We start from the raw sequence: 15,352 nt of genomic DNA, 5'->3' as shown, positions 1-15,352 counted from the left end.
ACTTATACTGCTCAATGAAGCCACCCATGAGATGGTTCCATGCTGGCCCACCGTGGAATGGCAGTGTTAGGAGGGAAATCTCTGGCCCCCAAAAGGTTATACCCGCACCTTGTAGTTGCCCCTGGAGTTGCACATTTCTTTCTTTCTTATGCCTTCATTAGGCACCTGTTTTGGAGTCAGGCTGCAGTGGCCCACAGAGATCAAGGTCTCACAGTGCCCTCTTCCCAGGCCAGCCCTAGGCATTCCCAGCACTGTCAGAACTAGATTGACAGTCACCCCTCCGGCCAAGACTGTGTCTTTCAGAACTATGGGCATTGCAAGGAGCACAAAAGCCATTTCCACTTTCTTTAGAAACCTTAATTTAAAAAAAAAAACCTGTTTAGGTCAACATTCACATAAAGTGCAATTCACCCTTTTGAAGTGTATATTAGATGGTTTTTGACATTATTCATTTTTAAAAATTGTGCTAAAATGTATATAACATAAAACTTGCCCTTCCAACTATTTTTAAGTGTACATTTCGGTGTCATTAAGTACAACCACATGTTGTGTAACTACTTCCATTATTAATTTCCAGAATTTTTTCATTATTTCAAACAGAAACTGTGTACTCATTAGACAATATCTCCCACCCCTTTCCCAGCTCTTGTTAACCTCTATTCTCCTGGAAAGCTTAGTTTTTATAACTTTAAAAAGTAAGCAACACCTTTGGGACCCCAAAAGAAGACTTGAAGGGAAAGGATAGCCCTTAGGGAGGGGATCTTCGGCCAATAGAATGGAGTTCTTGGTGACTTGAATACTTGTTCCTGGAGGCGAGTTCCTTGACAGGAGCTGACGTGACCAAGTTTACCAAGCTGCACTGCTTCCCGCTGCTGGAGACAGCACTTTTCTTCCTGATGTCCTGGAGCACGTTCCTCTTGGCAGAAGCCTGTGGCTTTACAGGTGAGTTTTCTTTACACTTGGACCGCCCTTCTCCTTACTGTGTCAGGGACTGTGGGAGCTTGAGGGCAGGGAAGAATTCTTATATAGCAGCAGCATGAAGTTGATTAACTACTTACCAAGCGTCTATGTGGTAGATTGCTTATGAATAATTTAGTTTCCGAAAGCTACAAATCATTTTAATTGATTGATTTTAGAGAGAGAAGGAAGTGTGGGGGGAGAGACAAAGAGAAAGAGAGAGAGAGAGAGAGAGAGAGAGAGAGAGAGAGAGTGAGAGAGAGAGTTGTCATTCCACTTATTTATGTATTCATTGGTTGATTCTTGTATGTGGAGTGACTGGGGATTGAAGCCACAATCTTAGTATATGGGACAATACTCTAATCAACTGAGCTACCCAGTCAGGGCTCCCAAAGCTACATATTTTTAAAGATAAAAAGTTTATTGTTTCAAACTCAGTTATGTCTTTGAGTATTCATTCTAACTCTAGGTATATGTTTAGCTGCAAAGGTTACTGAACATATTAACATCTTATTTGTATCCTCCCCTAGATTGCTATGTTAGTTTACAAACAGTAGCAGTAATAAGCAAAATATGTATCCTTTTAAAGGTAATTTTATATCTAATCAGATGAGAACACAGTTATTCCTTGTTTTGTTTCTGGTCTCTTTAATCACTGTTTTTCTTTTTCTTTTTTCTTTTTTTCTTTTTTTTTTTTTTGTAGTGAATGAGAGAGTGTGTGTATGTGAGAGAGAGGGACAGACAGGGAGGGAGAGAGATGAGAAGCATCAACTTTTAGTTGCAGCACCTTAGTTGTTCATTGATTGCTTTATCATATGTGCCTTGACTAGAGGGGGGGGCTCCAACTGAGCCTGTGACCCCTTGCTCAAGCCAGCAACCTGGGTTCAAGCCAGCAACCTTTGGGCTCAAGCCCATCATGTCCATGATCCCACACTCAAGCTGGTGAGCCTGTGCTCAAGCCAGCGACCTTGGGGTTTCCAACCTGGGTCTTCAGCATCCCAGGTTGATGCTTTATCTACTGCACCACCACCTGGTCAGGCTAATCATTTTTTTCAATACCATGATTTTATGGTGCCAGTTTCATATATTAGTGTAAGTGGTCATGTGGTTTTCCTCACATTTTCTCATTGCAAAAACCAACAGAGCCCTGGCCAGTTGGCTCAGGGGTAGAGCGTTGGCCTGGCGTGCAGGAGTCCCGGGTTCGCTTCCCGGCCAGGGCACACAGGAGAAGCACCCATCTGCTTCTCCACCCCTCCCCCTCTCCTTCCTCTCTGTCTCTCTTTCCCCCTCCCGCAGCCGAGGCTCCATTGGAGCAAAGATGGCTCGGGCGCTGGGGATGGCTCTGTGACCTCTGCCTCAGGCGCTAGAATGGCTCTGGATGCAACAGAGCGATGCCCCAGAGGGGCAGAACATCGCCCCCTGGTGGGCATGCCGGGTGGATCCCGGTTGGGCGCATGCGGGAGTCTGTCTGACTGCCTCCCCGTTTCCAGCTTCGGAAAAATGAAAAAAACAAAAAAACAAAAACAAAAAAAACCCCAAAACCCAACAGAAAACCAATCACTGAATTTTTTCATTAGAAAACTTAAATAAAATTACTATACATAATCCATGTAGTTAGGGAGTCCTTTTTATCATCTTTAAAAATATTGCAACCTATATTTATATACAGCATTATAAAATGCTCCACTGCACTTCCTTAAAACTTGACAATTGTCTGTAAATATATAGGCAAAATCCCTGGTGTATCAATTGTCTTGTACAACAAATTGGTTAACATAAACCGGAAATCTAGATCGTCAAGACATGGGTAAGTGGAATAGTAGTCTGGGTCCATTTTGTCTGAATCCTTAGACCATGCTAAAAATGTAAAGCATTGATTTGAAATTAACTCACTCATTCTAAGTACAGAGAGGAATAGGACAAAAAGTGTATGACAGACCCTCACAGTCTCTTTGAATGCGAAATGTGCAATACAGATATGGTAATTAAGTAGGAATTTAAAGAATGGGGGAGAAGACCATTAAAATGAGTAAGGGAGAAGGTCAGGAACCTTGGGTTTGAAGGAAGGCAGGTTTGGGAGAAAGAAAGCTTGAGATAGAGTGGTGGGGGCAGGGGGAGCTTTCAGTAATAGCAAACTCAAACATATTCAGGGATTTGGATATGCTAGGGTTGCCTATCTTAACTTTTTGTTTTACCAGGAACTTTTCCTGCTGTTTTTTATTCCATTGATTTTTTAACTCTCATGTCAGGTGTTGTAGCTGTCCTTTTCTGTGGAATCACACAAGCTCATTACACCTATAACAATCTGTCGGTAGAATCAAGAAGTAGAACGAAGCAGGTGAGCAAGAGCCCTGGGTCCTCATGAGTTACCTGTGACTACAAGGTGAGGGGACCTGCAGGGTTTACTGCTTCCTTTTCCATTTCCGTGCAGCTGTTTGAGGTGTTACACTTCCTGGCAGAGAACTTCATCTTCTCCTACATGGGCCTGGCACTGTTTACCTTCCAGAAGCACGTCTTCAGCCCTGTATTCATCATTGGAGCTTTTGTATCCTTTTTCGGTACCACTATTTTCTATACAGAGAGGTGGCCATTGCTGAGGAAATTATAGTAATAATACTTCTGTTTGCGTTGGGTGACTGAGCCAGCGTGAGTTCATGGTGTTTTTATGATAAGAAAAAGAAGGCTTAAGTGGTTCATAAAGGTAAATGCATTTGATTTAAAGGACTGGCATTGATTCTGAGGTTGTCCTTTCTGCATTTTCTTTGTAAGACGGTCTTTCTGTTACTCTGGTGCTTGGCAGGTGGCAGTTTGTTTTGTAAAGAGCCCCTCTTAACAGATTTAAGGGTAGGCAATCACGTCAGTCCCCATGACTATTTTTATTTCATTGCTGCCTGAATGCCAATTCAGGATGTTCCCCATTTGGAATACCTGAACGTTCTGTTACTGTTGCTGTTGCCTGCGTACTGGTGTGGGCAGCCCTTCCTGACTGCCGAGGGAGGCTTGCAGCCAAGAAGCATGCTTTCACCCAAGTTTAACATATCATGGGAGAAAAGAAAAAGAAAAAAGAGAGGAAGAAAAGATCAAATGGAAAAACACTTGATTCCTTGATTTAGTCCCATTGGGAATGTAGTCGTTTTCAGAAGAGAAACACAGTTTTGAAGGTTGGCTTCTCTCAAGTGAGGAGGGATGTGAGTACCTAGCAGTAGATTGATAGCTGAGGGTTTTGTTCACTTGACCTCAGATCCTACTGCTTTCATTAAAGTGAACTTTCCTGAGGATTGGAACTGTCGCAATCCATCTCAGCCTGGTTTTCAAAAACCCTAAGCAGGAGTTCTCTATTGCTGGGCATTCACTTTTGCTTTTTGCGAGGCCTCATGAGTATCCTTAGATCTTGGGATGCTGAAAAAAAAAAAAAGAAGAGCATTTTTCATTTCTTGTGCAGAAATAAGTGACACTCACCAAGCAGCTAGATAATGACAGTGGTCTAATGCCATGCTGGAATCCTTCCACATAGAGGGTTATCTGCTTCAACTGGGGCTCATTTTATTGGATTGATACACTTAACAAACAGCTAAAAGTCTGAGGAATCGGTGTTTTTATTCTTGATTAGGAAAGACTTGGCATGTCATTTTGATTTGCATTCCTAGCACGGCATCCTGTGAGAGATAGTGAGAGCACAGCCCTTGTTTACAGATGAGGAGCCTGGACGAGGGCCAGCTGGCCCCCTGTGAATTCTAAAGGCCGCTGACCAGAGAGGACTTCTGCATGGCTTCTGGGCTAGAATGCGCCTTATAAGCACTACCTGTTTCCTTTTGTTAAAAGCAAAACAACAACAACAACAACAAAAAGATAAAAGAGAAAAAATTTAGTCAGTGCTTTATCCTGGAAAAAGCAGAGGGTCGTTCTGCCCTTGCTTCTGTCTGAAACAGCTGCAGCTCTAGCAGCTGGTGCTTTGCAGAAGCGGAAGCTCCCTGTTCCTCTGGCTCCCACGGTGCTTTCCTTCTGTGACCAGGGCAGTGTGTGCCTCTGTTGGGCTGTGTTCTAAATTCAGCAAATGACAAATGACTAGTTTCCCTGAATTCTTTGGTTTCCACAGTAAGTTCCTTTTCCATACTCTTTGTTTTTCATTTCTTATATCTCTGAATGACATTTTAACTGCTTAGTTAGAGAAGTTGTCCCAGTTCTTAGTATTCTGAATACTTTAAGTTTTCCTACCTCTGATTTATAGAATCTTACTGGTCATTCAAGCCCCTGGTGTTTATTTCCAACTGAAGTTTATGAGCTTACCCAGAAAACTTTCTGTTCATAAATTGATTCAGGGGTTAATAATTTTTTCTTCTTGTGGTTTTTCTTCTGAAAGACCTCAATGCACTCTTTGCTCGTTCAGCTCTTCACTCCTGCTATGGTGCCTTAGCTTATGTCTTGACTCATTTTAAGATAGTTTGGATGAGTCATACCAGTTTTATTAAATCAGAAATTTACAACAGTGCATTTAATGGGCTAGAGGTGACCTCTATGGGCCAGGAGGTTGGGAAAATTGGTCAATTGAATACCACTTATTGTTGAGACCTGTTTAAAGGGAAAATAGAAAGCCTGGCTTCTCTGTGCAACTCTCCTGATCATGAGCTGTCATAGCATTCCTGAAATCCTCTGTTCCACCAGACGTTGTGTGACAGTGGCATTCTGGAAATGTGTTTGGCCCTTAACCTTCTCCTGCTGCTCAGGTTGCCATTTTCCTGGGCAGAGCTGCACATGTCTACCCACTCTCCTTCTTCCTCAACTTGGGCAGAAGGCATAAGATTGGCTGGAATTTTCAACACATGATGATGTTTTCAGGTAAAACAATATAAATGTAAAGAAAATGATTGTTATTCAGCAGGCAGTGTTAGTCTGATTAAAGTACCAAAAAGGTTCATAAAAAGAGGAAAATTCAACTTTATTGTTCTTTTGTATGTCCTGCAGTACTGAGTAGATAGATATATGTGGTAAACTGACTTAATATTGATTTTTCAAACTCTGCTACCAAATGTGAGCATTCTCCCCTAAAATATTTGCATCTTTACTTCATGTCTGCCACCTAGGGGGTCTAGAGGTACATATTGAAAGTGCTTAATTGTTCTCTAGTATACTACTCATAAAAATTAGGGGATATTTCAAAATGAATATGAAGCTCTAAAATATCCCCTAATGTTTTTGAGCAGTATAGATTGTTCATAACTTTTAATCTTTAAGAAGGGCTCCAGATTTATAATTAGAAGTAAAGTAGGTCTTTAATGAGAAAGAACCTGGGCCATGTCAGTCAACACCCCCCCCCCCCAGCTGCAGTATCCTCTCTCGTAATTTAATGAAATTGAGCTAATTAGTTGAGATCCCTCCTAGGTCTAACATTCTATGGAGCAAAAGAGATAAAATACACTTGTAAGAAAGATGAACTACAAACTGGAAAATAACAGCTATGCTAGTTCTGCTGATTTACATTGTCTCCCAAGTGCCCCCCTCCCCAGTATAATGCTAAGAAGTATGGAGAAAGCCACTGAGGGGATAAAGGACAATAAAGAAGTATGTGGAGATAGAGGAAGGAAGAAACAATCGGCATGAGTAGATGGTGCATAAAGGGTGGTAAGCGTCTAACCCAAGTTAGAACATATCTGCAGATCAGAGGGAGGAAATTGTTATGCAAAAGGCTACTGTGACCCTTAAAGTTACTTCTGTCCCATGTGGGGAATAAGGAGAGGCTGTACAAGAGGCAAAGGAAGTAGCTGCCCTTTACTGCCACGCAGCCATTCTTGGGGGCCTCAGAGAGTCATACTGAAACTAAACCAACTGGCACTGTTCAGCAAAGCGGTCTCTGTCTAGTATTCATTTGCATCTGCCTTTACACGTACAGCCTGCCATAATCATTTCCTTTCAGTCTAACAAATGTTTATTGAGCATTCTTTCTTTATAAGCCACAGTTCTAGGTTGTGGAGATAGAGCAACCAGCTTGCTTCAAGGAGCTCACTGTCTACTGGGGGCAGACAGGTGTACAAAGTGCTTTCTCTGAAGAGAGCGGGGTGAATTGCACAAGAGAAGTATAGACTAAATGCAGAGGAGAAGAGGGATTAGGGCCTTCTTTACAAAGGGTAACCTTTGAACTGGACTTGTAAGAAACAGATTTCAGGAGGCAGCCTGTTGGAAAGACAGGGAAACATTGCCCCATGTGGCTTTTTCAGGGAAAGGCAGCAGGGGTAATGCAGGAAGAGGGTGAGGCTGGAAAGGGGAATTGTATGTCAAGTAGTGTGAACCTTTAGGATGCAATGGAATCACCTGTTGGGCTGGTGAAAGAAGAGGGTACAAGGTGGCCTTGAGAATTTGCATTTCATGTTCTCTGCTGGTGCAGGTTTGAGGACTGCACATTGAGGACCGCTGCTGGAGCCTAGCCCGACCACAGAGCAGCTCCAGTGCGGCGCCAGTTTGGGGTTTACTTAGGAGCAGCTGGGAAATGTTAGAGGTTTCTGCGGACAGTGACAAAAACCTGGTTGAAAAGAGGGAGGCGGATTGAATATAACTCAGTCACCTAAATAAATTTAAAATATGTTCATTATCTTTTGTAGTAAAAGACTGAGAAGTACATAGTGCTGTTTAAAGGTGTCTTTATAAAAATAATTTTCTGCTGGGAGAACTTATTTTTCAAGGCCATAATCTACCTAAGGTTTCACTTTTATATTGTTTACAATAAATTAAGAGATGTTGTCTCTTTCTGACCCCCAAATTTTCTTCTTTAAACATCTCTTTAGAGGCTTAAATATTGATTTACTGATCAATACCATAACTGGCTTATAGGGTAATCTAGATATATGCAAATATTTCATTAGGACAGATTAATAGAAAGCATTAACTTTACTTTGTTTTTTAATGTAACATTTCTGAGTCATGCTTTAGTAAATTGTAGTGAAGTTCTCAGATTAACTATGAAATTACTGGGAAAGGTGGGAAAATATCCAGACATATAGTGGGCATAAATTTTATTCTCATTTAATATATACACAATCTTGTTCATGGTGAGTAGGAATTTATGCTAGATATGTATTAAAGACCATGGATTCAGTCTTTCCTATGGAACAAATTATGGACACGGTATAGGGAAGGAACAAAAGAGCTTAGAAAGATAAACATTACATTCATTAGGGTTAGCAAAATATGGTGCCTGGGCCAAATGTGAGTGCTGCCTGTGTTTATATACCCTGAGGGCTCAGCATGGATTTTACAGATGAATATTTATAATCTATTTGATGATTGGAAACACGAACTTTAAAACCCGAATAAGCACCCCTGCCTGAGAATTCTTTTTTCAATGGTAGACCTGTATCACAACAAATTGTACTCATTGTTATTACTATAGTCTTGGTTTTTGTCAATCAAATTTTGTGAAAATTTGTTTTCTTTTTTTTTTATATAAGTACCTACATAATAGCCTTGATTCTTCCTCATGGCCCACAAAATGTAAAATGTTTAATATGTCACCTTTTACAGAAAAGGTTGCCAACCCCTGATATAGATCAGGTTATATTCTTACCCTTCTGTGCAGAGGAAATGCTGAGCCGTTTTGCAGTTCATAATACACGAACCACAAATTGCATTTGACATATTCATGTCTAGCCTGTTTCTTAAGCTTATAATGAGTATGTAGTTCATGGGTCATACTTGGATCACAGACTTGGAGAGCTTAAATTATTTCTTTTTTATATTTCTTTTTATTTCATATTACTAGTAGGAGAATTTTAGTGTTCTAATAGGAGTGTTATAATGTGCTGTACAAAGTAGTGCAGTGTTTTTTTTATCACTGCATTTGGACATTTTACTAAAGAAAACTTCAAATAGGAGAAAATTATATTCCTTTAAGGTTCTTCTTTCTGAATAAAACTACTTGACTCAGGAAGCAAAAGTGGATACAGTTTATGAGCCCTGAGAGGCAGCAGTGGATTTGAGGACACATTGTCATTTGTCCCTATAACCAGGAGATCTTCCTCTTTGATCCCTGCAGGCCTCAGGGGAGCAATGGCGTTTGCCCTGGCCATCCGAGACACGGCATCCTATGCTCGCCAGATGATGTTCACAACCACCCTCCTCATCGTCTTCTTCACTGTCTGGATCGTTGGTGGAGGCACAACACCCATGTTGTCATGGCTTAATATAAGGTTGGTTTGAAACCAAGGCCAGTTTTCTGTCTATATCACTATGCATGGAAGTGTTTTATAGTTTTTTTTTATTTTGTTTTTGGGAGAGGTTAAAGCAAAAACAACAACAAAAAAGAAAACAATAAAAATTCAGAGTATTGAATTTTCTGGGAGGAAAAAAAATGTCATTAAAATTTTGTTTGTACAAAAACAAGGGATTAGAAATACTTTTCTAGAGCCGTGACTTAAGGGCAAAAATCCAAAAAGTCTTAAAGCTGCAGGAGCGAGAATAGACAAAGCTGTTGGTGCTGTCTGGTATTTCCAATCAGGTTTTGTTTTTCACAGTTAGAGTTTTGTTTTAGGAGGAAACTGCTGTGTCTCTTCTCGCTTGAGTGTACAAAAGAGGTGACATTTCCTGCATAACCCTCATTTGTTGCAGCCTCACGGATGTCCCCTACTTGTGGTTTTACAGCTGTGTCAGAACGAAGGGGCACTGATCTGAGTTTGATGTTTTTAAAGAGCATTTAAATTCCCAACTGGGCGTGTGAGTTCCAACGCCCTATGTTACAACGGACTTTGAAATGGGTAAAGAGACCTGCAGCCCAACTCTGGCTCTGGTTTAATGCAAGCCCCTCATGTCTTTAGGCTTCAGTTTCTCTCAATGGTAAATAAAAGCGCATTGTCAGATTTTCCCCAGGTAACCTTCAGCTCTAAGTGAGCACGCTGCATCATCGGAGGTTCTCTTGCCACCCTGCCTCAGTTTTGGGTCTGCAGAGGGTGGGTAGTAGAGAGGAGTAAAGAATTCTCTGAAAAGCCACAAGGTGGCAATGTTGTTTCCATTTTCTGCTGGCTTTTAGTATGTACAGTATATATTTCCTTCTCTAGAATGTAGAACACATGGGACTGACAGCTGCAAAGTATACCTACCTTAGAGAAGGGAAAATGAACAAGGATCTCTCACAGTCATCCTTGGAGTCAAAGAGAAAACTGGGATTTGTGAGAATAGTCTCCCCCATCAGGGCTTTTATATTGATGATAGGCAAGGATTCCTGGGTTTGGCCACTGCCAGCTCTACCATTTCTGGGCTGGCATGTCTTGGTCTCAGAATGGGTTGGTTTGCAGAATCTTTGTGGAGCTTATTAGTGACAGTCATATTATAGCTAACACTTCTGCTGCATGTGGTGTTTAAGGCAGTGGTCCCCAACCTTTTTTGGGCCACGGACTGGTTTAATGTCAGAAAATATTTTCACAGACCAGCCTTTAGGGTGGGACAGATAAATGTATCACATGACCGAGACAAGCATCAAGAGTGAGTTGTAGACGGATGTAACAGAGGGAATCTGGTCATTTTTTAAAAATAAAACATCGTTCAGACTTAAATATAAATAAAACGGAAATAATGTAAGTTATTTATTCTTTCTCTGTGGACTGGTACCAAATGGCCCACGGACCGGGACCGGTCCGCGGCCCAGAGGTTGGGGACCACTGGTTTAAGGTGTCACATGTATATTAAGGTAATTCTCATAACATTTTTATAAGGGAGCTACCACTATTATCTTCATTTTAGAGTTGGAGAAACTGAAGCACAGAATAATAACTTGCCCAAGATCACAAAGCTTTATTATTATTATTATTATTATTATCCTTCTTTTCCAAGTGAGAGGAGGGGAGAGAGAGACAGACTTCCTCATGCACTCTGAGTGGGATCAACCTGGCAACTCCCATCTCTGGCCAATGCTCTGCCCATCTGGGGCCATGCTTGCAACTGAGCTATTTTTAGCACCTGAGGTGGAGGCTCCATGGAGCCATACTCAGTTCCTGCAGCCAGTGCATTCAAACCAATCAAACCATGGCTGTGGGAGGAGAAGAGAGAGAAAAAAAGTGATAGAAAAGGAGAAGGGAAGGGGTACCCTGACTGGGAATAGAACCTGGGACATCTACACACTGGGCCAGTGCTCTACCACTGAGCCCACTGACCAGGCCAGATCTCAAAGCTTTAAATAGACAAGTTGAGGTATGAATCCAGGCAGTCTTGCCACAGAGTCCACACTCTGAACTACTACTGTGTGGTACTGCTTCTAAGAAGGCTTGCTGTGTTAGGGTCTTTTTTATTTTGTAAAATTTGGGATGATTAGAATTTAAATTTCTTGGCATGAATCTTAAGAGTTATATTAAGGGAAACAATTCTTCTTTGGTAATATAAACCCAAAGAAAAAAATGTATAGATTTTTGGCTTGAAATTTGGGACATAGAATGGTACCATCTTTGTTCTGCGTAGCAGAGTAAGAACAAGAAAGAAGGTTTACCTTGCATACAGTTGAGAATGTTTGCATTCAGTGACCTCTGACATTACGTCCTGCTCCTATTTGGTCATCCAATAGGTACCCTGGATGATCAGAGCTTGATTGAATTGTGTTTGTTTTTAATGCTGTTTTATAAGTCCTTTTTTGCTTTAGCAACGTATACAGGATCAAATAATTTTCCACTGAGAGTAGAGTTGACTTAAGACATTTTGCACTTCTTATAACCCTTTTCAAAAAGTGGGCTATTAAAACAGTCTTACCCAAAGCTGAGAGCGTGGGCAGATTTCCTTGAGACACACAGGCTGTACATGTATGAATATAACATAATTATTGGATTTTAATGAAAATATTAATGTAACACATAGATAGCACTTAGAATGCAAGGGGTTAGAAATGACTATGTACATGACTGTGTGCATGAGAGATTTATTTCTCTATATCCTTGCCAGCATTTGGTGTTATTACATTCTTTTTTCAGTTTAGCTGTTCTAATAGGTGTGTGGGATACCTCATTCTGGCCTTAATTTGTATTTCTCTCATGGCTAATAATGTTGAACATCTCTTTGTGTGCTTATTTGCCATTCATACATCTTTTATGATAAAATATCTGTTTAAGTCTTTTATTAATTTTCTAATTGGATTGTTTTATTAATTGAGTTTTGAGGGTTCTTTATTTATTCTAGATACTAGTCTTTTGTCAGATGTGTGATTTGCAAATATTTTCTCCTAGTCTGTAGTTTGTCTTTTCATCCTTTTAAAAGTGTCTGTCAGTTGGGCCCCTGATACCTGTATAATTATGTTAACCAATAAGTTCAATAAAAACGTTAAAAAGTAAAAGATGTTGAGAGAAATATGGGGGAGGGGGAATGCATTCGGGATGACCCTAGAATCTATGTAAACACAATTAAATTAAAAACAAACAAAAAATTTAAAAAAAGTATCTGTCATAGAGCAAAAGTTAATTTTGATTAAGTACGGTTTATTATTTTTTCTCTTAATAGATTGTGCTTTTGATGTCATATCTAAGGACACTTTATCAAGCCCTTGGTCTCCAAGATTTCTTTCCGTGTTATCTTTGGAAAGTGTTTAGTTTTATGCTTTACATTTTAATTCTGTGATCCATCTTGATTTAATTTTTATATAAGAAGTGAGGTTTCTATTGAGGTTTCATTTTATTTTATTTGACTATGGCTATCCAGTTGTCAACACAATTTGTTAAAAAGACTATCTTCACCCTATTGAATGACTGTTGTTCCTTTGCCAAAAAAATCACTTGGCTGTATGCATTCTGTTCTGTTCTGTTCTGTTGATTCATGTGTCCATCCTTTCACCAGTACCACATTATCCTGATAACTATAGTTCTATAAGAAGTCTTAACATTAGGTAGAACAAGTCCTTCCACTTTATTATTATTATTATTTTTTGTATTTTTCTGAAGTGAGAAGCAGGGAGGCAGAGAGACAGACTCCCGCATGCGCCTGACCAAGATCCACCTGGCATGCCCACCAGGGGGCGATGCTCTGCCCATCTGGTGCATCGCTCTGCCCATCTGGTGCATCGCTCTGTTGCAACCAGAGGCATTCTAGCGCCTGAGGAGGAGGCCATGAAACTGTCCCCAGTGCCCGGGCCAACTTTGCTCCAATGGAGCCTTGGCTGCGGGAGGGGAAGAGAGAGACAGAGAGAAAGAGAAAGGGAAAGAGGGGAGAAGCAGATGGTCGTTTCTCCTGTGTGCCCTGGCCAGGAAGTGAACCCAGGACTTCCACATGCTGGGATGACGCTCTACCACTGTGCTAGCTGGCCAGGGCCTCCACTTTATTATTTTTTAAAACTGTCATAGCTACTCCAGTTCCCTTCCATATACATTTTACAATAAGCTTATGTATGTCTTTTTTAAAATCTTGCTGGGATTTTATAGGAATTGTGTTAAACCTGAATATCAATTTGGGAAGAATTGACATCTTTACTCTGTTGAGTCTTTGGATCTATTAAGAACATGACATTTTTCTCTATTTACTTAGATCTTCTTTTATTTCTTTCTTCAGTATTTTATAGTTTTCAATATACAATACCTATAGATGTCTTGTTAGATTTATATCTAAGTATTTCTTTTTTGAGCAATTATAAAGGTTATTCTATCTTTAATTTCAGTTTCCATGTGTTCATTGCTAAGATATAGAAATATACTGGTTTTTGTGTTTTGATCTGATGTCCTGTGACCTTAACCAAGCTCACTTAGTTCTAGGAGGCTTTTTTTTTTTTAGATCCTTTGGGATTTTCTATGTAGAGCATCATGCCATTACCAAATAGTGACAGGTTTATTTCTCTTTTCCAACTGGTGTCCTTTCATTTTCTTTTGTTGATTTATTGCTCCAGCTAATAGTTTCAGTACTATTTTGAATAACAATGATGTGAGTGGATATCATTGCCTTGTTCCTGATCTTAAGAGGAAACTGCTTTGTTTTTCACAAATAAATATGATATTATCTGAAAAGTTTTTGTAGATGTTTGTCATCAAATTGAATAAATTTCTATCTATTGCTAGTTATCTGAGATTTTTAAAAATGCAAACAGATGTTGAATTTTATCAAATGTTTTTTTCTGTATAAATTGATATGATTATATTATTTTTCTTGTTTAACCTGTTAATATGGTGGGTTACATTGATTAATTTTTAAGTATCAAACCAGCCTCACTTCCCTAAAATAATCCCCACTTGGTTATGGTGTATAAATTTTATGAATAGTGCTGAATTCTATTAGCTAATATTTTCTTAGGGATTTTCATGATTGATATTGGTCTGTAGTTTTCTTTATTCATATTGCCTGTGTCTGTTTTTGGTTTTAGGGTAATTAGCATCACAAATTAAGTTGGGACATGTTCCCTACTCTTCTGTTTTCTGGAGGAGATTGTGTAGAAGTGGTGTTGATTCTTCTTGAACGTTTTTCTTGTAATTCTCCACTACAACCATGTGGTCCTGGAGACTTCTTTTTCAGGGGTTTTTAATCGTGAAGCCAATATCTTTAATAGTTATATGGCTATTATGATTATCTATTTCATATTGGGCAAGTTATTGTAGTTTGTGAGATTGGTCTGTTTCATCTAAGTTGTCATGTTTATGTTGTTCATAGCATTATTTTATTATCCTTTGGATGTCTATGAGATCTACAGTGCTATATTACCTCATATCACTGATATAGGTAATTGGTAATTCCTGATATTGCTAATTTGTATCTTCTCTCTTTTTTTTCTTTGTCTTGCTAGAGGTTTGTCAATTTTATTAATCCTTTCAAAGAACTGGCTTTTATTTCATGAATTTTCTATATTGTTTTTGTTTTCAATTTCATTAATTTCTGCTCCTATTTTTTTAATAATTTTATTTTTTTAATGGGGTGACATCAATAAATCAGGATACATATATTCAAAGATAACAAGTCCAGGTTATCTTGTCGTTCAATTATGTTGCTTACCCATCACCCAAAGTCAGATTGTCCTCTGTCACCTTCTATCTTGTTTTCTTTGTGCCCCTCCCCCTCCCCCTTTCCCTCTCCCATTCCCCCCTCCCCCCCGTAACCACCACACTCTTATCAATGTCTCTTAGTTTCACTTTTATGTCCCAACTACGTATGGAATAATGCAGTTCCTGGTTTTTTCTGATTTACTTATTTCGCTTCGTATCATGTTATCAAGATCCCACCATTTTGCTGTAAATGTTCCGATGTCATCATTTCTTATGGCTGAGTAGTATTCCATAGTGTATATGTGCCACATCTTCTTTATCCAGTCATCTATTGACGGGCTTTTTGGTTGTTTCCATGTCCTGGCCACTGTGAACAATGCTGTAATAAACATGGGGCTGCATGTGTCTTTACATATCAATGTTTCTGAGTTTTTGGGGTATATACCCAGTAGAGGGATTGCTGGGTCATAAGGTAGTTC

At 39.6% G+C, this 15,352-nt stretch overlaps 2 protein-coding genes across 3 annotated transcripts in view; one reads left to right on the top strand and one right to left on the bottom strand.

Moving 5' to 3' along the window:
* SLC9A7 (solute carrier family 9 member A7) overlaps positions 1-15,352 on the top strand; it is a 178,709-nt gene that overhangs the window by 129,315 nt on the left and 34,042 nt on the right. For both annotated transcript variants that reach the window (XM_066250377.1, XM_066250376.1), the window contains exons 8-12: positions 837-942; positions 3,207-3,295; positions 3,389-3,502; positions 5,682-5,793; positions 8,981-9,134. In XM_066250377.1, coding sequence (XP_066106474.1) covers positions 837-942; positions 3,207-3,295; positions 3,389-3,502; positions 5,682-5,793; positions 8,981-9,134 — 575 coding nt within the window. The remainder of the gene's footprint in view (positions 1-836; positions 943-3,206; positions 3,296-3,388; positions 3,503-5,681; positions 5,794-8,980; positions 9,135-15,352) is intronic.
* The window catches only part of CHST7 (carbohydrate sulfotransferase 7), an 84,226-nt gene continuing 72,397 nt past the window's right edge, over positions 3,524-15,352 (bottom strand). Inside the window, exon 2 of the mRNA XM_066250379.1 lies at positions 3,524-4,356. The gene's annotated coding sequence lies outside the window, so the exon portion shown is untranslated. The remainder of the gene's footprint in view (positions 4,357-15,352) is intronic.

The sequence above is a fragment of the Saccopteryx bilineata genome, chromosome X (assembly GCF_036850765.1).
Source record: "Saccopteryx bilineata isolate mSacBil1 chromosome X, mSacBil1_pri_phased_curated, whole genome shotgun sequence".
Classification (NCBI taxonomy): domain Eukaryota; kingdom Metazoa; phylum Chordata; class Mammalia; order Chiroptera; family Emballonuridae; genus Saccopteryx; species Saccopteryx bilineata.
Note: the sequence above shows the minus strand (reverse complement) of the source record. Positions and strands in the feature narration are given on the sequence as shown.